General features: G+C 44.3%; 3 protein-coding genes across 4 annotated transcripts in view; 1 reads left to right on the top strand and 2 right to left on the bottom strand.

Annotated features, from left to right (window-relative positions):
* The window catches only part of LOC124883793 (latent-transforming growth factor beta-binding protein 1-like), a 75,083-nt gene extending 74,352 nt beyond the window's left edge, over positions 1 to 731 (bottom strand). For both annotated transcript variants that reach the window (XM_047391132.1, XM_047391130.1), the window contains exon 1: positions 596 to 731. The gene's annotated coding sequence lies outside the window, so the exon portion shown is untranslated. The remainder of the gene's footprint in view (positions 1 to 595) is intronic.
* Positions 674 to 14,370, top strand: zgc:162872 (BAR_ACAPs and ArfGap_ACAP domain-containing protein). Its single transcript, XM_047391134.1, has 22 exons — positions 674 to 1,010; positions 2,180 to 2,237; positions 2,464 to 2,583; positions 3,042 to 3,095; positions 3,171 to 3,229; positions 3,336 to 3,519; positions 3,619 to 3,663; positions 3,798 to 3,893; positions 3,973 to 4,047; positions 6,873 to 6,976; positions 7,056 to 7,107; positions 8,599 to 8,699; positions 9,085 to 9,196; positions 9,362 to 9,555; positions 9,638 to 9,707; positions 10,684 to 10,778; positions 10,901 to 10,977; positions 11,045 to 11,196; positions 11,277 to 11,386; positions 11,469 to 11,579; positions 11,951 to 12,012; positions 12,088 to 14,370. Exons 1-22 carry the CDS (start codon positions 958 to 960, stop codon positions 12,249 to 12,251), a joined length of 2,148 nt encoding a protein of 715 aa, XP_047247090.1. The 5' UTR covers positions 674 to 957; the 3' UTR covers positions 12,252 to 14,370.
* A 445-nt stretch (positions 14,371 to 14,815) lies between these two features.
* On the bottom strand, positions 14,816 to 27,120 carry LOC124883796 (galectin-9-like). The gene is made up of 8 exons (XM_047391135.1): positions 26,965 to 27,120; positions 21,955 to 22,043; positions 21,402 to 21,606; positions 20,188 to 20,307; positions 19,988 to 20,092; positions 19,775 to 19,863; positions 18,664 to 18,820; positions 14,816 to 15,365 (listed from the first exon to the last, which is right to left on the bottom strand). The coding sequence occupies exons 1-8, from the start codon at positions 26,995 to 26,997 to the stop codon at positions 15,219 to 15,221; spliced, it is 945 nt and encodes a 314-aa protein (XP_047247091.1). The 5' UTR covers positions 26,998 to 27,120; the 3' UTR covers positions 14,816 to 15,218.
* Between the last annotated feature and the right edge of the window lie 306 nt (positions 27,121 to 27,426).

Here is a 27,426-nt window from a genome sequence, read left to right on the forward strand (position 1 = left end):
ACAGCTCAGCCCCTCTTTTCACCCGAGTGTCCAAAACATGCGGCCGAAGGTCTGATGATACGACAACAAAGTCAGTCATCGACCTCCTGCCCAGGGTGTCCTGGTGCCAAGTGCACTGATGGACACCCTTATGTTTGAACATGGTGTTCATTATGGACAATCAGTGACTAGCACAGAAGTCCAATAACCAAACACCACTCGGATTCAGATCAGGGAGGACATTCCTCCCGATCACGACTCTCCAGGTGTCACTGTCGTTTCCCACGTGGGCGTTGAAGTCCCCCAGTAGAATAATGGAGTTCCCGGGAGGGGCACTATCCAGCACCCCCTATTTTGAAAATTTATTTTTTTTCTATTATATAAATACATATCTAAGACGTAAATATAAAAAATATATATATGTATAATTTGTTATAATATTCGAAGTTATACTAATATAAGTAGATCTAACTAATTAATATTCTAACTATTCAAATGTATCTTGTGAATTTATTTACATGTGACACAAATGATTGTATTTCTGAATGATAGTATGAACTTCGGTAACATTTTAGCGTGAGTTGGTTTCTTTTTATTTAATTTCTTGTTTTATTACCATGTGCGCTCCTTGGCTGCAGTTCCACTCCGAGCCGCGGAGCGTCGCTTTCTGCTGTTGTTGAACCGACGCCAAAACAAACCGGGTTCTGCCACTGTAACGGTCACAGCTGTCACGGGAATTAAACAACTGAAACAGGATATATCTGCGGTTTTATCCGAACCGAACCGGTATGCAAGGCGGACCGGGGTCTCTGGAAGGTACCGTGCAGATCTGTGCGCACAGAGTGTTATTTTAAAGACACGAATCACTGGAAATGAGCCGGATCTGCAGCGAGCTAACAGGCTAACTGCTAACTAACGGTTAGGATGTTGAATTAATTTTAAGTCTCAGTGACGTTACCAGGAAGCCAGTGTGACGTCATGGGATCTCTGTTAGACTTTGAGGAGTGCATCAAGGACTCACCTGAGTTCAGGTAACTTCTGATTTTATTCAGAGTTTATGAATAAATCAGCTGTTAGACTAAAGACGGTAGACAATCAGAGTTTATGAACGACACATCTGACAGGTAAGAGCTTCATTCAGCTGTTAGGCCGATGGACAGGTGATAAAACCAGTCTGGAGTCCGGTTTTTAACAGCAAAGACTAAAACTGCTTCAGCTGAGATGTTCTCATCAGATGGATCTTAAATAACAAAAAGGTGCAGCACAGGAATCACGAATCAGGATGGAAAATCAACTGGATGATGATTCCGATCGAGATGATGTTCTGATGGTGTTTTTAGCACATGATGTTCAGCATGAGCTGGAACGGTTCAAGGTTAGGATGAGCTGACTCTCATCCCAGTCTGAAGTCTTATCTGGAAAAGGTTGGAATGCTCTCTCCAGGTCCGGGTTTAGTCTCTGCCTCAGTCAAAGGAGTTCCAGGATCTTGGTGCCTTCCAGGGTGATGCCAGGAGATGATTAGATGGATCAGAGCTTCATCTGCCACTGTAAGAAGTCAGTTTCAGCTCAGAGTGACTGAAGTGGCAGAAGTTCCACATCATGACTGTCCCTGTCTGTGCCTGCTAACTGTCTGGATCCCAATCCAGCTGGAAATCCATCCTGTCCATCTGTTGTCCATACCTGCTTATATTTGCAGGGTCGCAAGGGCGAGAGGCGGGGTACTCCCAGGACAGGTTTCCAGTCCATCACATGGTAACAGTTTATAGGGACCAGTTAACCCATGTCATGTTTTGGGAGGAAACGGGAGACTGGGATTCAATCCCAAGACCTTCTTGCCTTAAGGTAACAGGGCTAACTGCTCCATTGTGCGGCCCCAGCTGGAAACCTGTGGCAGCGCTGATCCATCTGTTGCAAAACGAAAACGTTGGAAGAACCTTTTTTTTCTCTCTTTAGGGTTTCTGGCCATCGGGAAACACAGAGGAGCTGACTGGGAGGGTTTTCCAATATTTTCTCCTACTTCATCTACAGAAGGGATTAATGGCTACACTGTAATAAATGTTTTGAGTACTCTCTTATAAAGCCAGTATCCTGAGCTGGTCATTTAAGCTTCTTGTGAATCAGCCAGTAGAGTAACTAGAGAAACGTCCTCCTGGAGAGGTTTTTCCTGTTATTCTGATTATGTTTTATTCTCTTTCTTCAGACTGACTCTGGATCAGTTTGAGGCAGATGTTTCCCTGCTAGAGACACAACTGGATAAGGTACAAATATTCCTCATATTTCATTGAGTCACCTGACATGCTGTGACCCACCCGTCAACCTTTATAATCCAGAATTTGCCTGCTTTGATTTTCTAACAGTAACTTTCAACATTACGTGTTCACCTGCAGCTGGATGTGGATCCATTTAGTCTCCTCTGATCATGACAATTTTTCTCCTCCTGAGGCTCATGTAACTGCACTCTGCTGACTGTCTCTCACCAATCAGGTGATGAAACTGTGCGGGAAGATGGTGGAGGCGGGACAGGCGTACAACGCAGCCAATCAGCTGTTCCTAAGTGGCCTGGCTGAACTCTTGTTGTCCCAGAAGAAGGATACTGTGATGATGGTAAGAAGCTCTGCAGAGCTGATGGGAATTTGGTGCTTTCTGCTCTCTGCCTACAGATTATTTATCCAAACATGGGCACCAACTCCAGATGAGTAAGATCACCTGAGAGCGTTGCATCCCTTTGGATGTCCCAACAGCTCTAAAAGTTTCCAGGAACAGCTTTTTTCCTGTTTTTGTCTCACTGAAAACATCCAGACTGCTGTGAAACCAATCAGGACTTCCTTTATATGTCTTAGCTTCACCTGTTCTCCAGGCCTGGATGACAATGCAAACATATTTCTGTTAGAGAGTTTATTTACGAACCCATGTAGTACAGAATAAAAATCAGGAAGCCGCTTGGAGATGTGGTGGGAGGAGTCCTGTGGGCAGATCCAGAACTCGCTGGAGGGATTACATCTAACAGGTGGAAAAGGCAGCTTGGGTTCCCTGTATCTGACTTCCTGTTTCCCTTTTCTCAGAGCTGCCTGAACCAGTTCCAGCAGGGTCTGCAGGAGATGTTGAGCTTCCACACAGTGAGTCCTCCTGTTGTCTTCTTCTCTGTGAACCTTAACTCTGTGACTGATGTCTGTTCCATCCCTGCTCCTCAGATGTTGCTGGATCAGACGCAGAGGGCCATCATCCAGCAGCTCAACAACCTGTGCTCACAGTGAGTCACGCTAACATCCACCATGATGTCTCCACCTAAACCTGACCCGAACCCTAATCCTGCTCTGTTTCTGATCTTATCCCATTCTGCTGTTTGTGTCTCTGAGGTTTCTGCCCCAGCTGGCCGACACCAGGAAGGAGTTTGTGCGGATTGGAGAGGACCTGGAGACGGCAGCGGCAAAGAACGCTCAGGTGTCGCGACACAAAGCCGCTGAGGCCGAGCGGGCGAGCCACCTGCTGCTCGCCACACGGAAATGTTACCAACACTTTGGCCTGGATTACTGTTTGCAGGTACGACCCGGAAACACCATCACCTGGGACATGAGAGGGGAACCTTCCCACATTTACTTTCTTCAGCATCAAACTCTGGGTTCTGTTTTTTTTTTTCAGCTCAACACCTTTAAAACTCAACAGAACATCGACGTCTTGAACTCTGTACGTCGTTTCATGTCTTTCTTTGACATTTTAAATAAAAAATCTTTATTTATTCAGTCGCTTTCAGTGAATGAATGTAAAAAAAGTAAATGAAATCCCAGCTGCCTAAATATTGGTCAGATTTCTGCTTGCAGGTGTTCTCCTTCGTGCACGCTCAGTTCACCTTCTTCCACCAAGGCTTCGACCTGCTCAGAGACCTGGAGCCCAGCATGAAGACCATGGGAGCTCAGGTTCTGACCTCTGACCTGTCTCTGATGATCCATGTGTTGGATGATCTGTGCTCAAACTGTCTGGCTGTTTGTTCCTCAGCTGTCGCAGCTTTCTGCAGACTGTGCTGCTAAAAGGAAGGAGCTGGAGAACCGACATCTGCTGGTGCAGCAGAGGGTAAGGAACCACATCAGCATCTGTCAGAACATCAGTCTGAGTCATTATTGGTTTCCAGTTCTTTCTGGTTCTGCATCAATGAAAAACAAGTAAGTAAAACGGAAGTCTGACAACGCCCTGCTGAGGCACCCAGACAGTAGGAGATGTTCAGTCCTGACAGGAAAACTGGATCAGAAAACAAAAGGTTCTGTTTGGAGTCAGCATTCAAACATGCATCACATGATCCAGTCATGGTGAGTGGAATGCTTCACTGTTTTCCCACAGACAGATAAGGTCTCCAGAATAGAAATCGGACCCACTTTGTCCAGGTCCAGAGGATGTTCTCAGTGTTTATGAGGCTCATCTGAATGTGGGTCAGAATCAGTCTGGATTCTGGCAATCTTGGCAATCTGGTCAGTGGATATGATGGAAAATTTTAAACAAAGTCCCAACACAAAGAGAGGGGAAATACAGAACCTGACAGAACTACAAATGTCAGTGTATTTTACTGGGCTTTAGTTTAACAGACCAACACAAGTAGAGCATAATGGTGAAGTGGGAGGGTAGCTGTTTCTTTTTTTTACCATTAACAATCTAAAGAAATGTGTGGATCTGTATTCTACCTCCCCGGGTCGACACTGTGCAGAACCTTCTTTCACTGCAGTTACAGCTGCAGTTCTTTTGAGATTTTCTAATATCGTGCTGCACTAGCCACCTCTTTGTTTCACTGGGAGGACGTCGCATTCAGGACGATGCGTTCAGGACGTTACGTTCAGGACGTCACATTCAGGACGATGCGTTCAGGACGTTACGTTCAGGAGGTTATGTTCAAAACGATGCGTTCAGGACGATGCGTTCAGGACGTCGCATTCAGGACGATGCGTTCAGGACGTTATATTCAAAACGATGCGTTCAGGACGTTACGTTCAGGACGATGCGTTCAGGACGTTATGTTCAAAACGATGCGTTCAGGACGTTACGTTCAGGACGTTATGTTCAAAACGATGCGTTCAGGACGTTACGTTCAGGACGATGCGTTCAGGACGTTACGTTCAGGACGTCGCATTCAGGACGATGCGTTCAGGACGTTACGTTCAGGACGATGCGTTCAGGACGTCGCATTCAGGACGATGCGTTCAGGACGTTATGTTCAAAACAATGCGTTCAGGACGTTACGTTCAGAACGATGCGTTCAGGACAATGCGTTCAGGACGTTACATTCAGGACGTCGCGTTCAGGACGATGCGTTCAGGACGTTATGTTCAGGACGTTATGTTCAAAACGATGCGTTCAGGACGTTACGTTCAGGATGTTATGTTCGAAACGATGCGTTCAGGACGTTACGTTCAGGACGATGCGTTCAGGACGTTGCGTTCAGGACGTTGCGTTCCGTTCAAGACGATGTGTTCAGGACGTTGCGTTCAGGACAATGCGTTCAGGACGATGCGTTCAAGACGATGCGTTCAGGACGATGCGTTCAGGACGATGCGTTCAAGACGATGCGTTCAGGACGATGCGTTCAGGACGATGCGTTCAAGACGATGCGTTCAGGACGTTACGTTCAGGACGATGCGTTCAGGACGTTACGTTCAGGATGATGCGTTCAGGACGTTACGTTCAGGACGTTACGTTCAAAACGATGCGTTCAGGACGTTACGTTCAGGACGTCGCTTTCAGGACGATGCGTTCAGGACGTCGCGTTCAGGACGTTACGTTCAGGACGATGCGTTCAGGACGTTACATTCAAGGCGTTATGTTCAAAACGATGCGTTCAGGACGTTACGTTCAGGACGATGCGTTCAGGACGTTACGTTCAGGACGATGCGTTCAGGACGTTAAGTTCAGGACGTCGCATTCAGGACGTTACGTTCACAACGATGCGTTCAGGACGATGCGTTCAGGACGTTAAGTTCAGGACGTCGCATTCAGGACGTTACGTTCACAACGATGCGTTCAGGACGTTGCGTTCAGGACGATGCGTTCAGGACGATGCGTTCAGGACGATGCGTTCAAGACGATGCGTTCAGGACGATGCGTTCAAGACGATGCGTTCAGGACGATGCGTTCAGGACGATGCGTTCAAGACGATGCGTTCAGGACGATGCGTTCAGGACGATGCGTTCAAGACGATGCGTTCAGGACGATGCGTTCAAGACGATGCGTTCAAGACGATGCGTTCAGGACGATGCGTTCAGGACGTTACATTCAAGACGTTATGTTCAAAACGATGCGTTCAGGACGTTACGTTCAGGACGATGCGTTCAGGACGTTACGTTCAGGACGATGCGTTCAGGACGTTAAGTTCAGGACGTCGCATTCAGGACGTTACGTTCACAACGATGCGTTCAGGACGATGCGTTCAAGACGATGCGTTCAGGACGATGCGTTCAGGACGTTGCGTTCAGGACGTTGCGTTCCGTTCAAGACGATGCGTTCAGGACGTTGCGTTCAGGACGATGCGTTCAGGACGATGCGTTCAAGATGATGCGTTCAGGACGATGCGTTCAAGACGATGCATTCAGGACGATGCGTTCAAGACGATGCGTTCAGGACGATGCGTTCAAGACGATGCGTTCAGGACGATGCGTTCAGGACGATGCGTTCAGGACGATGCGTTCAAGACGATGCGTTCAGGACGATGCGTTCAGGACGATGCGTTCAGGACGATGCGTTCAAGACGATGCGTTCAGGACGATGCGTTCAGGACGATGCGTTCAAGACGATGCGTTCAGGACGATGCGTTCAAGACGATGCGTCCACACAGCGTCTCAATTTTTAATTTGTCATTTATTTTTTAAGAGCTGGAGCCCTAAAAGTAAACAGTGATGTTGTTCATGTGTCCTCAGGATGCTTCAGGAGAGCCGATGGTCAGCTCATGTCCTGACAGCGGTGACATCATCCAGGGGTACCTGTTCAAACGCTCCAGAAGGAAATCTAAGACCTGGAAGAGGTACAGAGCTGCCACTCGCTGCTCGTCCTGATCAGACTCTGTTTCACTGTTAACGATGAGATGTTTCCTCTGGTTCCAGATGCTGGTTTACCATCAGAGACAATCAGCTCAACTACAGGAAGTCCCACAAGGTATGGTTCTCAATAGGATCCCATGAATCACCTGAAATTATCGACTGACTCCAACAGCTCAATGTATTGTAAACCTGCTGATTTTCATGTCTCTGTGAATCGCCACCATTTTAGTTTCGTTCCATTTCCTACAAATTTACATTTAATTCAGATAAAACTTCAACAGCTCCATGATTCCATGTTCCTGGGAATGTTCCCTCTATGATCGGATCCAGAAATGATGCTGCTGATTCCCTTATTTTCTGACATTCATAAATTCAGAATCAGGTTGTTTTAAATCCTGAATCCAGAGTTCAGATCCCTCCAGCTTAAACAGGTGATTCTGTGTGAAATCAAACATTCAGCCAATCGAGTTGCCCTCTGTTGGTCATGTGATGCTGCCTCTACAGGAAGATGGCCCGTTAAACCAGCCAATGGCGGCTCTGTGGTGAGTGTTTTAGAAATGTTAAAGCTTCTCTAACTTTCACACACACTTTTTCAGCTTTGGGTTTCTGAGACAGATCATGAGTTTCAGTTGGGTCAGCTTTCTGTAACAGAACCTGATGTGATTCCGTCTTTAAACCGGTTTATGAACCATAAACCAGGTACGTTTGGTTTCGTTACCTTCTCTCTGCTGCCTGAAGAACCTGAACGAGATGAATGAAAGGGTCACAGAAGGTCCATCCTTCATCAGCGCCAGCCTGCCCAAACAAACTAATAGGAAGCTGGATGTGCAGCTGCAAAACAAGCTAACCACATCCAAACCAGTGGATCTTCGGACTTCCTGAAGCTCTGATTTTTTCTTTGGACCTTGGCTGCTTTCTGACTCAGTTTCCGTCTCATTATGCTGTTCAGTGCACATCAAGTAAAGTTTATTCATCAAGAACATTTAAAACAACGAATGTTGACCAAAGTCTACTACGAAGCAGGTATTTTCTGGTTCTGTTTGGGAGTTCACAATCAGCTGTTTATCCTGAGTGCTGAGGGATCCAGAGTCCGTAACCCTGGCTTGACTCACCGAGTCGTCAGTGTTGGGGTTAGTTAAACAGAGACTGTAACCCGGGAAAGTTTCCTCAGACTATGAGACTAAAAATACACCGGCTGGTTAAAGACACATTCAAATAATCCAGTATTATAGACGACACGTCATGATCCGGGTGTGAAATAGTTCTGGATTTAAATTCTTACATCTCAAATCTCTGTTGTCAGTGAAATAATGATGTTTGCAATATTTTCATTGCCAAGGACAGCTTGGTTGCAACATTTGGTAGGACATCATATTTCACGTGCATCCTGTTCACAATAATCATGACAGTAATCCATTTGGTTCAGATCTTCTGTTCCTGTGATCCACTGACTGTTTCCACCAAGACTTCACTGATTTCAAACTGAACCAAAGATATTGGCCGACTTTACCCGAAGGACACCTTATTCAGGGTCCAGTGCTGCCAGTTAATGGAGGAGCTTCTAATTGGTGATGTCACTAATGATGTTGGACTCGTGTCGCCACAGGAGGACGCCGCTGTTCTGTTTGAGGATCTCCGACTGTGTGCTGTGAAGGCTGTGGAGCACATGGACCGACGGTTCTGCTTCGAGCTGCTGTCTGTCCAGACGTAAGACGCCACACATGCAGCTGCATAATGCAGGCCTGCAGTATGAAGCGTTAATGAGAGACTGTGTGTGTGTGTGTGTGTGTGTGTTCTTGTACTTGTTGCTGAATGAGAACCATTTTTCGTGTTTTTATCGCAAAGTGAGGACATTTTGACAAATGAGGACATTTTGACAAATGAGGACATTTTCCTGGTCCTCACTTTTTCAAATTCTGTTCTTGGGACAGGGGTTAGGTTTAGGACTAGGGTATGAATTGAGTTATTGTTAGGGTTAGGGTTAAGGTCAGGGTTAGGCACTAAAAATCAAGGAAAATAAATGGAAGTCAATGGAAGTAACCGAAAAGTCCTCATAAAGATAGTAAAACACGGATATGTGTGTGTGTGTCAGGTGCTGCGCTCTGCAAGCCGACTCAGAGCAGCTAAAGCAGGCTTGGCTCAGTTCTCTGCAGGGCAGCATCGACCTGGCCTACAGAGAGAGAAGCGACGCTCAGCTCACACGGGTAGGTTCACCACAAACATCCTCATCCATCCTCATTGTCCCCCTGAAGGCTCCTGACACAAAGCAGGATCAATAAAAACCAAGAAGGAAACAACACAGCCAGACAACAATAAACACGAGTTTCATATTCTAGAGTTCTGACCTGTTTTTGTGTCCATCTGTTCAGCCCAAAGATTCTCCCCCTCTCCCCTCTGGTGGCGACGTCTCTCCTGGCCCACCCTCTCAGAGGCCAGCGGTGCTGAGTGTGGCCCTGAGGGGTCCAGGGAACCAGCAGTGTTGCGACTGCGGAGAGGAAGAGCCTCGCTGGGCCTCTGTCAACCTGGGAGTCACCGTGTGCATTGAGTGCTCCGGGATCCACAGGTGAGCCAGCAGGTGAATTCCTGGTGACGTGAAACATACACCGGTTCTTTGTCTGAGGGATGAGACGGCTCTGTGTCTGCAGGAGCCTCGGAGTTCACCTGTCCAAGATCCGGTCTCTGACTCTGGACTCCTGGGAGGCCGAACAGCTGAAGGTACGAAGAGGAAAAATGCTACTATGGAAGGCTGTTAATATCAATAATACACAGAGATAATCACTGGGTTCTGTACAGCCTGGAAAGTTCTGGAAGTTGATTAGTTCCAAGGTCTAAATAAATGTGGAAAAGAAAAAACACATTATGGAGAAAAGTGTTTTCATGCTGTCTAAAATGTTCTGTCCACTGGTCCATCCATGCTTCCTATTTGCCTGTGACATAAACTGAGTATTTGTGTAAATATACAAATATTTATATTAAAAACATGTATCTGTTGTTGGAAATAATACTTTTTTCAGTTGACAGTTGATCTTCAGTAGTCGGAGATGTTTTTTGATGTTCAGCAGTATTCCAGCACCACAGCCCTCTGATAGGTTCTGTGTCCAGAGCTCTTTTCTCTGCAACCGATTTCTGAAGCTTTAGTGAGAAGTTGGACCCTGTTGATCCGGGCCGCTCAGCAGAGTTGATGTTGTTATTCAGGCTACTTGCTTCCAGTAAGGCCTTCCGTATTTATCGCAACATTTAACATTTAACAGAATAAACTCTTTGATGGAGACTTGGTGCATCACCTTGTTGTTCCTCCATCACACACCAGCCCTGGCCTCTTCACACTGGATCCATCCGTCACAACCTTAGAGACCAACAAAGATTTCAATTTAAATATTATTGTTTATCTTCACTGCTGTTGTGAAAAATAGAAAAGCTAAATTTCCATCCTGAAAAAACAGGCTGAGTTTAGTTTATTTCATCTGAGATTAAAAAAACAACTGCTGGAAACGTCTGAAGCAGGTTTATCTCTGTTCAATACGATAAACACCAGAGGATCCAGGTTATATTCCCAGTAATAGTCCCAGTTAGTGGAGATGTTCTGGTTTAATTCTGGTACACAGTTCATTCTTCCCAAATAAACTAACCAGACATTTACTTTTTAGCGTCTTTTTTCACAAAAAGTCCTCATTATCATCTTCTCGTGCAGCTGCTGTGTGTTTTAGGAAACTATGTCATTAATCGGATCTACGAGGCCAGATGTTTTGAGGAAGGACGAGTCAAACCCAAACCTGGTAGTCCAAGGTGAGCTGTTTCTGTTTTTACTGAAAAATCATCGTCCCATGTGTTAAACAGCAGGAGTTGTCCTGTCTGAGATGATCTGTGATCCACAGAGCAGATGGAAAACCTACTGCTCTTTGCTTCAGGTCGGAGAAGGAGGCGTGGATCAGAGAAAAATATGTGGAGAAAAGATTTGTGCAGCTCAGGAGCCCAGGTGGAGCCCGTAAGTCCGACTGTCAATGAAGTATCCATCTGATCTGGAGCCTTTGTTCAAGAACTTTTTGTTTCAGAGCCTCATAAAGGGGCGGGGCACCGTCTGTATCAGGCTTCTTTGGCTGGAGACCTTGTTGCCCTGGCAACAGCTCTGGCCGAAGGGGGAGAGGTCAACTGCAGCGTTGCTGAGGAGGAGGGACGAACGGCACTGATCGCAGCGGCTGTCGGAGTGAGAGGAATTCTGATGTTCCATAAAATCAACTCCAGACTTTATTAACCTGATGTTGTGATTCTGCCTGCCGCCTGCAGGGGTCCCTGTTGGCCTGTGAGTTCCTGCTGCAGAACGGAGCGAATGTCAACCACAGAGACCTGAGAGGGCGGGGAGCACTGCACGCTGCTGCCACCGCTGGACACACCGGGTAACTACACCTTTACGCTCACCTGCTCACACCCAACCGGAGGACTCTGACTAACATGGCTTCCTCTCATTGGTCGAACCAGACATGTGTGTCTGCTGCTGAAGAGAGGAGCCAATCAGTACGCCGTGGACGAGAGAGGGCAGGACCCACTGGCTATTGCCGTGGAAACAGCCAATGCTGACATCGTCACACTGTAAGTCTAAATGATCGTTAGTTTTCACCTTAATTATGTTTTCATTAATGATTTCAACTTATAATAATTCTCTACACCTGAAGTTGGGTCTAAACTGTTTTAATTCAATGCAAATGTTTTCTTGAAACATCAACTGGATGTTTAACCTCTGAGAGCTGCAGCGTTCAGTAATCTCAGGGATGAATGGGTTTCCTGCAGGTTCTTTTGGACCGCCACCTCAGTTATTCACTCCGGTTTATTATTTCTGACTGGATTCAGCAGAATCAGTCGTTCTCATCTGTTTCAGTGTGTGGTCGGTACTGATGTGTTTGAGATGGGAACTCTCTGACGGCTCGGAATATTTTCCGTGTGTTTCCGTGGATGTGTTTCAGGCTGCGTATGGCCCGGATGAACGAGGAGATGAGGGATTCAGAGGGAGTCTTCAGCGCCGCCGGTCAGTCCCCTTGGTAACGCTCCGTCACGTTAACTAATTGCCTCATTAACTAACGTGTCTCTTGTTGTCCCTCAGGTGATGATGAGACGTTTCAGGACATCTTCAGGGACTTCAGCGACATGGCATCAAATGACCCAGAGAAGCTCAGCAGGAGGCGGTTTGGCCATGGAGGCGAGGAGGAGGATGAAGGAGGAGGAGATAAAAACAGCCAGCACCTTGCTGAACAGATGTCTGACTGACAAAATGGAAGCTGGGCCGTCCACGTTACCATAGCAACAGTTCAGATGGACGTATTTTAACATGTAGAAACTTTAAGTTGGACCAAACCTGAGAAGATTCCAGGATGAAGATTCTTGTTTAGTTTATTAGAGATAATTTATCAGGTCTGATGTTAAAGTTCAGCTCGCTAAAGGCAGACAGACGGATCTGCTCCAGCGGGTTTCCCCGTTTCTCCGTCCGATGTGGTGAAACGAGCGGACGGGTTCTTAACACTGTGAACGGTTCCAATCATTTCAGCAGATTCCTTCTGTAGCTCATTCAGAGAAACAGAAGCAGCCTGAAGGGTTCATGTTGGTGTTCTGCAGGAGTCCTGAGGACAGAGGAACCTTGGAGGAACGCTGTCCTCCTGGGAGAACAGCCACATCAGGAAACACTCGGATCTCAGCTTGTTTAACAAGGAAGAACTTGAACAGATCCCAGAAGAGTCTGGATCACAGGAAGGAAATCAACACTAAACTGTCAGGATTAGTTAACCCAGATAACCAGAACCCGTGTTTGCTCATCTAATCCAGATTAATAAGGAAAATTCCTCCCTTTGTAAGAATGTGGACCATGAATCATCTTTTCCTCGTTAATAAAGTCAGAGTTGGTTCTGGACTTTGTGTTTCTGCTCTGAATGGATCCTGCTACTGACAGATCAGTTAGAGGTGGTTCAGATTCTTCTTTGGGTTGGACTTTGGTGCTGCTCTGCTGCTGAATAAAACACCCTGCTTGTATTAGGAGATATTTGTAGATATTTAGGCTCCTGCTGCAGAACAACCAGTCATGGAGTCTCTGGTTTACAACAACATCTCATTTCTGTCCCTGAAGCTCTGGAAGAATCCAGGTTAGATGGATCTACAGATCCTATTATCTAGAAAACAGCTGTGACTGACCTCAGGGTCAGACTCGACACAGTTCATTCATAGGATTCCTACAGTCTGGAAGACCCTGGAATTCCAGTTTTTTCCAGGTATGGATAAGTATGGAAGAATATTGTATTTCTATTCTTCACTGTCCAGCAGCACTAAGTGCTGTGTCCTAAATTAATTCCTTCCGTCCTGCTCCCTACTTGCCTCCCTTCACTGTGTCCTTCTGGTTCCAGTTGAGTTGAACGTCACCTGAGAAATGTTTAGGAAGCGCGTTCAGCTGTCTGAACCAATCCTTGGTCTTTCAGGTGAACTTTGACTCCAGGATGATGCTGCAGAACAGAGACAGGAGGTCCCACTCTGAGACAGATTTACATATTATGTGTTGTGAGAACATTGAACTTATCAAGATTTTGGAGAAACCAGTTTGATGTGATCTGAACTTTGTGATATGAAGCATTATCCTGCTGGGAGGAACCACCTGAAGATGGGTCCACTGTGGTCATGAAGAGATGGAGATGGTCAGCAACTATAGGTTGAGATGATGCTCAGGTGGCACTAACATACTGCCCACAGCATGACACCACCACCACCAGCCTGACCCACGGATAAAAGGCAGGATGGATCCAAGCCTTCATGCTTCATTCCATCAAATTCTGATCCGACCATCTGAACGCTGCAGCTGGAGAAGAGGCTCATTAGACCAGGCAAAGTCCTTTCAACTTGTTCTAGTCCAGTCCTGGTTTCTCTGTGTCAAGTGAAGCCTCACTTTTCTGTTCTTTCCTGGTGTAGTCTTCTACTGCTGTAGCCCCATCTGCCTCAAGGTTCTACATGTTGTGCCTCAGAGATGTTCTGCAGACCTGGGATGGAACCAGTGGTAATTGGAGCTGCTGTTGCCTTTTTATCCCATTCTCGTCTCACATCAACGAGGCATTTTCCTCCACACAGCTGCTGCTCTCTCGAGATGTTTTGTTTCAGACTATTCTCTGTAACTGTGGGGAGGAGGTTGTGGGTGAAAATCCCAGATCAGCAGGTTCAGAAACAAACATGCCACAATGAAAGTCAATTAAATCCCCTTTCCTCCTCATTCTGATGCTTAGTCCTCTTCATATTCATATTGTCTAGATGCCTTCATGCACTGAGTTGCTTCTCATTTTATTGGTTTATGCAATATTAGCATTGACAAGCAATTGAATAGGTGTACCTAATAAAGTGGCCAGTGACTACTGTGTGTCATGGATCTATACGAGTTTCACTTTATGACCTGATCACTGAAACCTCACTAAACTAGGTCTTCAAAAGGTTCAATGTTCCCATCTGAGTGGTCTCCATCTCTGGTAAAAACAAATATCCAGATGGGAAAATGTAGAAAACCTGGAGCTGAGCGGGAAAAGAGACCCAATTCGTCCTTTGTGTGTTTTTGGGAATGTTACTGAGTTTTCTGGATCTTTGTTCTGATCAGGAAAGTTTGAATATCTGTATTACATGTCCAGTTGAGATTTTTATTATGAATCTTTTAAGGGATGAGCCTGACCTGCAACACTGAGCAACTTAAATTAAACTTAGAACAAATAAACAGGGGTTGGAGAGGCACCCAGTCGGAGGCCCTGAAATGACTAAATCCGCCCGTGTCTTCATGGACGATAGGTGTTTAATAAAAAAACATCAACACAATGTAGCATAACATGTTTTATTGGTGTATGAAGGAACATTAAGCATTAGGTTGTTGCCTAGTTTGAGGCAGTGAATGAAGCAACTCAAGGGGGCTGAAAGTAACCCTGGTCATTGGGTCTCAGGGACAGATCAGTGAGAGAGGCTGAATAAGTTCCATAAAAACAGGAATAAAGTGAGTAAATAAACTACATAAAGCAGCTAAAGCAAAGATGAATAACCAACCTAAATAGTGAAGTTATTTTAATGTTTATTTGTTTTAAAATGGCAAATTTATAATAATATGGACTGGATCTGAGATGGTTACCATCTACAAGTTGACCACTAGATGAAAGTAAAGAAACACCCTGCTGCCTTACTGCCGGACCTCAGAGGTTCTAAATGTGTTTCTTTGACTGGACACAGGATCTAAACCATTACTGAGGTCAGCTGGACGTCCCCATTGATCTCCATGGCAATGATGTTCTGCACAGGAGTGAAGCGGTGGTTGTAGGTGTGGGCCTGCATCCCGTTCACCACGATCCGGAAGGAGTTGTTCTCACAGATGATGGTCAGCTTAAAGAGACAAAGTTCAGAAAGGTCATTCCGATTATTTTCTGTCACACTTTTGTTTCTTTGTGATTTCTAACAGAATCAGTCAAACAAAAGGGAATAAAGTATGTCCATATGACGGACTGAAGATACCTTAGGAAGTAATTCTCCTTTCACACTACTGCTATTGGCCTGGAAAGACTCAAAGTTACAGTGCCTTGTTGGAATAATTGAATATAGATTTATCTTATATTTTTCCTTTTCTTTAACTTTACAATTTGATCTTTGTAACCTTTCATGATGTATGTGTGAGTAAAGGATGTGATGAGATGTTTGCAGGCAAGGATCAAAGGTGGAGCTGGAAAGGAAGCAGTCACAGATGAGGTCATAAAGATGGTGGCTGGTTGTGCTGAACAGAAGAGACACTGACCTTAAGATGGAGGAGATTGTGGAAGTGTGTTGTTACAAGATAATGGTGTTTATGACCTGTTTACGTTGCAGCTGTTTATCCCACCCTTCAGAGCAGCAACTTATATTGTAACTAGGGACCACCCTAAAGATAATAAAAAGAGAGGATCGGACCAATGTGTTTCCAGAGCGGTAGGAGATTTGTAACTGAAGCACATCTCTGCCCGTTCTCCTCGCACCGAGTAAGAAACTAATTCTTTGTCTTTCTCTTCTTTTTGTGATGTTATAAGTATTTTAGGTTGTTTGAACCTGACACTTGTGAAAGTTCTCGCCCCCCTTCAACTGGTCAACCTCTTGCCACATTTCAGGCTTCAAACTCTGGATGAACTGCAGAGATCTACAGCTGAGGTAGGAGAGTCTGTCCATAGGACAACAATCAGTCGTACACTGTACAAATCTGGCCTTTATGGAAGAGTGGCAAGAAGAAACCATTTCTCAAAGATATCCATAAAAAGTCTCGTTTAAAGTTTGCCACAAGCCACCTGGGAGACACACCAAACATGTGGAAGAAGGTGCTCTGGTCAGATGAAACCAAAATCAAACTGTTTGGCCACAATGCAAAACGATGTTTGGTGTAAAAGCAACTCAGCTCATCACCCTGAACACATCATCCCCACTGTCAAACATGGTGGTGGCAGCATCATGGTTTGGGCCTGCTTTTCATCACCAGGGACAGGGAAGATGGTCAAAATTGATGGGAAGATGGATGGGGCCAAATACAGGACCATTCTGGAAGAAAACCTGGTGGAGTCTGCAAGAGACCTGAGACTGGGACGGAGATTTATCTTCCAACAAGACAATGATCCAAACCATAAAGCCAAATCTACAATGGAATGGTTCACAAATAAACGTATCCAGGTGTTGGAATGGCCTAGTCAAAGTCCAGACCTGAATCCAATCGAGAATCTGTGGAAAGAGCTGAAGACTGCTGCTCATGAACGCTCTCCATCCAACCTCACTGAGCTCCAGCTGTTTTACAAGGAAGAATGGGAAGAATTTCAGTTTCTTGATGTGAAAACTGATAGAAACAAACCCCAAGAGACTTGCAGCTGTAACTGCAGCAAAGGGTGGAGCTACAAAGTATTAACGCAAGGGTGCTGAATAATATTACACGCCCCACTTTTCAGTTTTTTATTTGTTAAAAACGTTTGACACATCCAATAAATTTCATTCCACTTCATGATTGTGTCCCACTTGTTGTTGATTCTTCACATAAAATTAGAATTTTATATCTTTATGTTTGAAGCCTGAAATGTGACAAAAGGTTGAAAAGTTCAAGGGGGCTGAATACTTTCACAAGGCACTGTATAGGAAAATAACACTAGCAGCAACTTAATCCACGTTTAACATTAGTTTACATAATCTAATCACAGTCTGAACCAGGTAGCTTCATCATGCACGTGTCACAGGGTGAAACTGTGTAGCTGTTGCATGTTTATGTTTTATCTGGTTTAAATTGCATGCTTTTAATTTGACATGCAAGTCCTGCCATTTTTACATGAACCTGTTGAGTATCCCTGAATGAGTAACCAATGGGAAGTCGACAAGCTGGCAAAAATTAATGAGTGGTGGCAAGGACAGGCATTTAAGAGAGATACCTTTTCCTCTGTCTAGGGGCAGGCTGTCAGGAGACTGACAGCAGTAACATCAACTACAGCCGTGATGGTACCAAAGAACTGCAGCAGCGAACAAGAAGTGGAACCAGTTGTGGCTGGAGGAGTAAATACCTGGAGTCTGCCAAAGCATTTCCTCCCAGCCAATCCATCAATCCATGGGTACAAGTCCTCTCCTTTTCAAGAGAGAGAGGAGGTCTCCAGAGATCTGAAGGTTTCTTCCAATTTTTTATTGCCTGCACTGGTTTTTAAAGAACTTTTAGTTGCTGGATTTTTATTTTCATACATAAACTATATTCCCATTGGGTCCTGCCACCATATCAATGAGTTCTTGTGTTCCAGCCACTTCCACGGCTGCAGGTGTTGAGAAACTTGACTGGCCTGAACAGAGTCCTGACCACAACCTTCTTCAACACCTTTGGTGTGAATTAGACAGATGCTGCAGTTCTGGTTTTCTCATTTAACTGTGAACACACTCCTAAACCTTCTGGAAGGTGTTCACAGAATAGTTAAAGTTGCATTTGCTGACAACAGTGGGTCCATCAACACATAGGAACTTATAAATTAAGAATAAAATGGAGACAGACAAATACTTTGGCAATTCTTATGAGCAAAGAATGGAGCGGGAGATCGACAAACGGATCGGTGAAGCCATCACAATAAGGCAGATGATGTGCCGGTCCGTTGTGGTGAAGAGAGAGCTGAGCCGAAAAGCAAAGCTCTCGATTTACTGGTCGGTCTACGTTCCTACCTTCACCTATGGCCATGAACTTTGGGTCATGACCGAAAGAATGAGATCCGGGATACAAGCGGCTGAAATGAGCTTCCTCCGTAGGGTGGCCGGACACTCCCTTAGAGATAGGGTGAGGAGCTCGGCCATCCGGGAGGGGCTTGGAGTAGAGCCGCTGCTCCTCCACATCGAGAGGAGCCAGTTGAGGTGGCTCGGGCATCTATACCGGATGCCTCCTCAAGACATTCCCAGGCCAGCTCTCGGCTGGTCTAGGAATGCCATAGGCTCCCCCTGGAGGAGCAGGAGGAGGTGTCGGGGGAGAGGGAAGTCTAGGCATCTCTACTGAGTCTGCTGCCCCTGCGACCCGCTACCAGATGAAGCGGAAGACGACGAGTACGAGTACTTTGTCAATATAGTGTATTTTACTGTGATACATTTCTTACCTCCTTTTTATTGACTGTGGTCTTTGCATTGCCTTCCCTGCCTGATTAACCCTTTTAAATGTTCATACCGTGAAAGGTTGTCCTCGCTGGAAGGGCATCCCTCCATTTCGTTCCTCGGAGCCCCACTTATCCCACTGCTTGGTGTTTCGGACCACTGTGTTCTCGTTGAAACGTGGATTATAATGCAGAGCAATGCCAGATTGGTGTGTAAGGTCCACGCTGAACCTGAGAGGAAACAGAACATGAGACAGAACATTTTTTAATGTCCGAAGCAACAAGATTTAAGTTTTAACGGAACTCTAACAAGATCGAATCATCAGAGATGATGCAGGGTTCTTCTCAGGTTGAAATGATTCATTAAAGACTTCATCTGAACACCGAACAGAAACTTTAGTGGAAAAACTTTGTGTGAAGATGCCTGTTGTAGCCACACCTGACTTTCTTTTTAGACGGCGCTGTAGCATTCTGGTTTGGTATTTACTGGACAACGCAGGTGGTGGAGGAATGAGATTAGGGGCATTATGTTGCTTTCAGCTTCAAATCAAGCAGTACCACATCCTGAGTTAAAGAGGAAGAGGAAGTAAAGAGAAGTAAAGAGGAAGTATTTGAACTCCTGAACACTTTCCCTCCATGGAAGCAGAACCACGACTGGTTAATCTGTGAAGACTTGTCTCTGTTTTAGTTTCTGTTTATAGTCAGACTTTCACAAGTTTCAACACTTCTGCTGTCTGACCCATGACAGTTGGTGACCTGCTAAGCTTCCTACTGCTGTGTGCCAAAAGTAAATCATAAAAGCTTCAATCTCACGTTCTCTGAAACCAAAAGGTCCATCTGTGATGAACACTTTTATCTCAGATGGACAGAGGGACAAAGGACAAGTCTTATGTGGACAGATGAGTCCACATCTCATCTGTACATCTGAGAAACAGCATGGAAACGTGTAACATTCAACATCTGAGATGGGATGGAGGATCCTCAGTGTCCATGGCTGAGCTGCAGATATCTGAAGGCATCTCTAAAGAACGTTTGGAGGAACAGGTGCTCCAGGATTTCTAGGATTATATTTTAACTTTGTTCTCTACAAGCCGTTTGATCCTCCTTAAACTGTTTCCTGTCTTCAGCTGTTCACATTTGATCTGTACATTTCTTCCAAGTGAGACAATGAAGGTTCAGTTTTACCTTGTGGCGCTGGGAAGGACGACTCCCTGGATGGTGATGGTCCTACCTGGCTGGAGTCCTCCACTGATGAAGTTCTTGTATGGAACAACCTGTGCAGATACGGAGGAGAAAATATCAGTGATCCAGTGTTTGGATGAAGAAACCTCCAAGTGGAGACAATCAAACTGAAACCTCTAAGCTGAGGATGTGCTCACACAGTTTAACTCTACTTACAGGCATTGCAGGAGGAAACCCTGGCTGTGCTGGGAATCCTGTCTGAGGAAATGCCGGAAAGGACGGGAAGCCGGCCTGGGTGGGGAAAGCTTGCTGAGGAAATAGCTGCAGACCAAAGAATTCACTTCAGTGTCACAGAAATGTTCCTCTGCATCAGGTTGTGTCCTTGACTGACACAGATGATCTTGTTTTTTACTCACCACAGGAGTTGAGAAGGAAATGGAGGAAACTTCCACTTTTCCACCGACTGAGATGGTGTCAACCTGCTGAAACGGGATGCGATGTCTGTAATCCATGAAGTGGCTGCCGTTCACGCTCAGCTAGAAGGAAAATACGGATTCACTTTCATCACTCCGAGCACAAAAAACACATTTTTCACATGAATGGTCCTTCAAACAGGAAGTATCTCCAAACGTTATTAAATACAATAATAAAAACCATTATCAGCTTTTAACTGTTTCTTTTCTGACCTTCAGGCAGGAGCAAACAGCTCAGCATGAAGCGCAGAAAAAGAAAACAGATTCAACTCAAACAATTCAGAATTGATATATTTTATTCCATAATTTCTTATCATGTTTCTGTTATTCCTCCTCCTGCAGTGTTGGAAACATTATCCTGACACATGATTATTATCAGATTCAGGAAAACCTGTGAGGAATGTGTGACCGTAGACTTTAATGGGACTGAAAGCAGAGAGTAAACCCAGCTCTGGTTGGAGGTCCATAGCCCGGTGATTCTGTACAACAGAACCATCCTTCAAAGTTTTAACGGCTCACAGAAAAGTGGACTTTATCTGACTCAATTATCATTTTTATCTCTTTTAAAATTTTCACATAATCTCAGTTTAAGTTTGATGGTTTTTTCCGATTTTTCCTAAAAAACCTTTGGCTCAGAGTGATGATGTCATACAAGGTTTGGACCTTCTGAAATGTTCAGAAACTTCAAGATTTAAACTCGTTTCATGGCTACAGTTTCATCCGCACAGGTCCAGTTTCTGTGGCAGAATGTAGGTGTTTCTGTCTCCTTTCAGCTGTGGGACCTCTGAACTTTGTCTCCAGACAGGAACTGAAGCTCTCTCCAACCTGTCGGACCTCCTTCAGAAAACACTGAAGACACACGAAAATCTAGATGTGTGTCCTCTAGAAGGCTGAGTCTCAAAGTTCAACAATTTCTTTGATTCATATCATAGTTTTCACAAAGTGACTGTAAGCTTCTCTGCTCGCTCCAGAAAAACGGGAGGGAATCACTATAGCAACCAGTCCCTCAGCATTTTTTAAATCTCTGCTGCTTATCTTTCTCAGCAGGGAGAAACCAAATGATTAATCTGAGCAGATCTCTTTCTGAAACCAGTTTTCCACACAACAGAGATCCAACTGACCCAGTCGTTTTAGCAGAATTTAGTGATGGTGCCGACCTGGTAGAAATCCCGGGTAACGGTGATTTGCAGGGTGAAGTTACTGCCCGAGGGAAGAGGTGCGTTGTGCTTCCTCTCCTCGGAGCCCCAGCTTCCGTACTGGAAGGTGTTGGTGACCACGTAAGGGTGACCATCATAGCGGGGGTTAAAATGGAGGGCGATGTCCGCCCCGTTCCTGGAGCCGCACTGCAAGTTTACGTGGAACCTGAGGATGAGAAAACACTGAGGAGATTTAACTTTTCTACCAGGATGATGTAAAACCTCATTTTTATTTAATGACTTGAAAACCGTCTAGAGACGCCACCGTGCAGCTTCCACCCATAATGATGCTCTTTTCATTTGTTCAGTTAAAGTTTTAAAGGCACCAGAATGAACAACTGGTCCATTATTCATGGAGCTGATCATGTGGTGGGGACGTGTCAGGAGGTGTGTACAGTTATAGTGATCTGGGTCACAGAAGCAGAACTCTCAGATTATTGAGATTTTCTTCAACTAAATGAAACCTGACATATTTTCTAATAAAGACAGCAGATGTTCAGTAGAAGTTACTGACCTGTCAACTCCAGGAAGGACTCGACCACTGATGATGATGGACTTCCCCTCCTGCAGGCCACCATGGATGGATCCAGTGAAAGGAATCATCTAAAACACAGATAGCATCTAAATAAGAACATTTAAGTGTACCAGGTTCAGCTTCATGTCTCACTTTGTGTCTTTGTCTGTAGTTTAGGCCCAGTTTCCCCCACATATCTTAAAAACTCAGCTGCAACCATCTCCACCTCTCCTCCATTTTTATGGAAGTGCCTCCATGTCAGGTCAGTTCTGCCCGGGAATGTTTCTGTTCACCTCCTTCACTTCAACCTTTTCACCCTAAAACTCTGTCATTCATTTTCATTTATTAACTTTAGTCAAACTTTGACTTCGTCAGAACAAAGAAGCTTTACATTTGATCTCTTTTCTATGTTACTGATTGGCCCTGGTGAAAATTGTAAAGTGCTTCATGAAAGTGCTAGGTGTGCAGACCGGGCCGGAAGAGAAAAGGCGGAGCTGCTTCTATTTCACTTCCTTTGGTTTAGCGGAGGTCTGTTGTCTATGTTCATTTACTGACTTTAAAAAGCTCCTTTAAACAAGAGGTAACATGTTTGAGTACACAGAGGTTATGAAGCAGAACCACTAACCCAGATGATACTTACCTTCTATGGTTCTACCGTGATTTACTGGACAATTGAAAGTGTTGCCTGATGGGGTTTTAACTCAGAGCCTCAAAACATTGTTGTTATTTTCATTTAATAACCTAAATGTATGAAATTTAATCAGAGGTTAACAGGTTTTGGAACATAGAGGCTTTCTTCATGGCTTCCAGACTGTATGGACTGCAGACAGGGCGTTAGGTAACAGGCAGGACAGACTGTGCTCCTTGTGAACTTTAAATGTTTGAATCCAGAACATGTTACTGTGAAGAGGACTCTCTGGAGGATGTCAGTTTTGTACAAAGTTAAGCTACTCTGGTTACAATAGGATAAGAAGCTCATTGACATACAGTACAAGGATAAATGGCCCAGGGTTTGTCATGAATGACCCGAGGCTGGGGCACTGGGTTTGATGGTGGAGCAGCTGGTATAACTGGGTTGATTAGAAAGCTACAGCACACTTAGATTAAGGATGGACACCCTCTACTACACAATCTACCAGATAGACACCACAATGGTGACACATAGTCTACTGATAATCACTGAGGGAGGAAACATCCATTACATTGGAGTCCCAGATATAAAAACTACATGTGACCTTCTATCGAGGCTCTTCGTCATCCTCTAACAGACGGGAGCCTCAGCGCTGATCTCTGTAATCATTCCTCTGCCTTAATTTAGATTAAAGGAGCTAAAAATTAGAAACTATTTATGATTCGTTCATTTAAGAGTCTTTAGATAGAGTCTGATTGCTTCTGGGTACCAAGGACCGGAGGAGCTCCGAGGCGTCTGATCGCCAACAGGCTCAGACAAGAACCTTTCATTATACCACCACTTCCTACTGTTCAGCTCAGCTTCACGTTTTACCACCTTTCTAACCTTGACTTCCTTCCTGATGTTCATGATGTTTCTGTTTCAAATGATTTTTCACCTCCTCCTGTCTCTGTGTTTTCTGCATGTAGGAACCAATAAAGCTTTTTAATTACTTGCTTGTATCGGAAATAAAAGGAACTGGTCTCATTGACAAGATCTTTCTGACAGATTATTAATTTCTTTAATTGGGGAAGTTTTACAGTAGAAGAAATGATTATAAAAATATAGACATATTTTCTTTGAGATTCATTAGCCACACTTTAATTGGAAAATAAATAGTAGGAGATATTCAGAAGGAAACAGTGAACGTTCAGAGAATCAAAGCTTTAACTTATCAAACCATTTATCTGCATCTCTCTCTGAAACATAAACTCAGAGTTTTGTGCAGAATTTGGAGAAATACCAACTTAGCTTTAATAGGAAGGTTTGGAGAATAAATGAGGAATTTGCTCCAATTGAACGACCTTTGGTCCATCAGGTCTGGCCACCATCAACCAGCCATGATGATACTGATATGTGGGTTCCTTACAAGGTCCGAATTGAGACTGTGGTGTCACGGATCTCTGGGAACTGAATTCAGACCTCAGGTTCTGTTACCTCTCTCATCTCTGGCGCCGCAGACTGGGAATATCACAACACTCTGGCTGCACAATTATAGAAAACCTTGTTTTTGTTGGAATAAGTTACAATAAATCCAGATTGTCCTCATTCCTCTCACTCATCTCTCATTATGATGCAGCGAGACTCCATCCAACAAGATGAAAATATGAATAATTAATAATAAATACATCCTGCCTTCCAAACAGTCTGAAAAGGGTCAGGGTGAAAAATCCCAGCAGCCTCTTTCTTAAGCCCCTTTGTTCCAGAGAACCAGATAACATCTACCGCCAACTGGGAGCAGTTTGGGTTTAAAGTTACGGGAAATGAGATCATTTGGTTTAAACAGGACAGAAAAACTCCAGGATCATCAACACTGCATGTTTTAAAGGTCTCAGTAGCATCACTTGCAGGGTTGAAAGGTCATTTCAGCTCCATCTAAAGGTCTTCTTGGTCAGAGCATTAAAATGTGCAACAGATCAGATCTCTGAGGGGTTCATGTCTCTATGTTTTCATCAAATTTACCACCAGAACAGCATTAATAAGCTCAGTTACTGAGATCTGAAAGAGTCGGACAAAACGTGCATAAAAGGGACTTTTCTTCAGGATGAATTTAAATAAATCCAACCCATGCAGGGGTTATACTTCCAGAACCCGTTCTCTGTTAGAACATCTGCTCAGAGGAAATCAGCACCGAAGCAGACGTGCCAACACGACACTGAAGATAACTTTAGGTGCGGATGGTTATAGCTGCTGCAGGTGTCTCAGGGGATCTTCACAGATCTGTGCAGTTTTTCTTATCCACGACGACCACAACAAATGCTCCACACGTTCCCGGTATACTCCGGCCACACCCAGGTCCGCTGACAGGGATAAATGGGCCCAGAATGGGTTGGATCCGGGGAGGGGAAAGACAGAGCGGAGCAGATGAAAGCGATGTGGGACCGACTTGGAGAGGAGAGAGACAAGCTCATAGCTTAATTGCATCACCTTCATCATAAACTCATCTAGTGGACAGAAACATGCAGCTGCAACACAGTAAATATGAAGATTCAACCACAACATTAAACTTTCCCTATGATGACTTCAATGAAGATAACATCTCCTGCAGTGACCCTCAGATGTATTTGTATTAGAACACCACTTTAGCAGAAAACTGTGTTCAGGGATAAAAACCCTCATTCTATCAATCTCAGGGGGAGTAAATGATCTTCAGCCACGACCACATGTTCTTCGTTATATCTGCAACATTAAACCAGGGAAAGAGCTGCACCATGACCAGTTAAATATTTCCTGAAAACTTCACACATTGTGCAACAGCTGCAGCAGTAAATCCTCTAAAACAGATGAATATTTTCAGTTTATCCGCTGTGTTCTTGCTATGAACTGCATATAGACTTTTTTTTCATCACACATTAAACACAGAATTTCTCTATAATAAATTCATTAACCAGTTAATGCCTGCATTTAGTTTCAAATAGACAAAACTGTTAATATTCATGTTCTTACAGTTAAGCAGCACATTTTATGCCATAATCAAAAAGAAAACAAAGCAGACATTGCTTTTTCATTTTTGTGGTCTGCCCGTAAAGTCCTGCCCAGAACTAGAAAATGAAAAAGCATTCTGAGCTCCGAGCTACCCATCTTGTTCGGTAGGGGGCGCTGTGCACATCTGCATTGCATTACATTGCAAACATGCCGAGAAATTGATTGAATTGCAGCAGGGCGGAGCTCAGTTTGTGGCAGTGGCAGGAAGAACGGCTATTCTGAAATGTCACTCACAGAAAAATATAAATAAATGCTTAAAAACACGCTGGATGTCTCAGGCCATAAGGCTGCCACCAGAACTACCAGTTCTTCCTGCCACTGCCACAAACTGTCGGTCCTGCTGCAATTCAATCAATTTCTCGCCACGTTTGCAATGTAATGCAATGCAGATGTGCACAGCGCCCCCTACCGAACAAGATGGGTAGCTCGGAGCTCAGAATGCTTTTTCATTTTCTAGTTCTGGGCAGTACTTTACGGGCAGACCACGAAAATGAAAAAGCAATGTCTGCTTTGTTTTCTTTTTAATTATGGCATAAAATGTGCAGCCGTGAAGAAGAAAATGCAAATAGGATGATTGATTACTAATTTTATTTATGGGTCAAATAATGCAGCCACATTCTTAAAATGAAAAAGCATTTCTGGAAATGCTTTTTCAAATTAAATATGGTAACGATTTGCTTCCATACAGAACCTGTTGAAACATTAAGGTTTCATTTTTCTTCAAATTTCTAAAATATAAAAATGTGAATTTCTGAAACTTAAAAGCTTGTTTTTATGTACTACATTCAATTCAATTTTATTTATATAGCGCAAATTCACAACACATTTTCTACTACATAGAAAATATTCTCATGTGTAGAACTTCCTGTTTGCTAATGAGTCCAGGCTGTTTTCTACCGTTAAACCGAACCGAATCCTGGCGGTCTCTGAAGCAGAGCTGGTTCATGGGAAGAACTCATCAACCCAGAGGTCCGAAACGGACCCAGAAACTGAGAAATCAGGACATTAGAAACTGGAAAACTCTGGAGATTTCATCAATATTTTCCAGTTTGGTCTGCAGAGACCAGAAAAAACCAGAAAGAGACCGAGGAACCTCCTCTGATGAGGAAGTTCTACCATCTGTCACGTTAGAACAGATGTTCTAACGTTGTTTAATCTGCAGCATCTCGGATCAAACTGGACCAGGACCTGTTTCAGAACCGACATACACACAACACACAGAGCGGAGGGTTAATCCACCAGAACCAGCTTCCAGGTTCTGTGGGTCGGAACAATACGTGTTGTTTTCTTAAAGGAAACATGAAACCGTTAAAGCAGCATTTCCGCCTGCTCCTCAGAATAAAACCCAGACTCACCGGGTTGTAAAAAGGAGACTGGTTGTAAGCCATGACCAGAACCAAGCCTGCAGCAGAAAAACGTGCTTCTGTGGATTTAGACCCAAAATGGAGGAGTTTAAGAAACAGCAGCCGTTTTAAGGCAACTTTTAGGTTTCGGTTTCCAAGCAGTGGGAGGTGTTTCATCAGAAAACAGACTGTTATCTCTGAAGCTCCAGGTCGTTTAGTGGTACAAACACCATAACTTACGTGAAAACGCTGAGGTCTTTCAAAAAATCCAACCGAAATGTTTTACTGCTCTAAAGTGTAACAACATTCAATATAAGCCTCTGAAACGGAGATATCATATTTTTACTTTATAAGTATCTGAGAATCTCCATTTATTTTGCCTGCGGGACCAAAGTCTTTACCCAACAGTTAGGCTACAGCTTACAAAGGTCATGACCCAACAATTACAGCTTAAAGAGGTCATGACTTCAAGTT

The sequence above is a fragment of the Girardinichthys multiradiatus genome, chromosome 18 (assembly GCF_021462225.1).
Source record: "Girardinichthys multiradiatus isolate DD_20200921_A chromosome 18, DD_fGirMul_XY1, whole genome shotgun sequence".
Lineage (NCBI taxonomy): Eukaryota > Metazoa > Chordata > Actinopteri > Cyprinodontiformes > Goodeidae > Girardinichthys > Girardinichthys multiradiatus.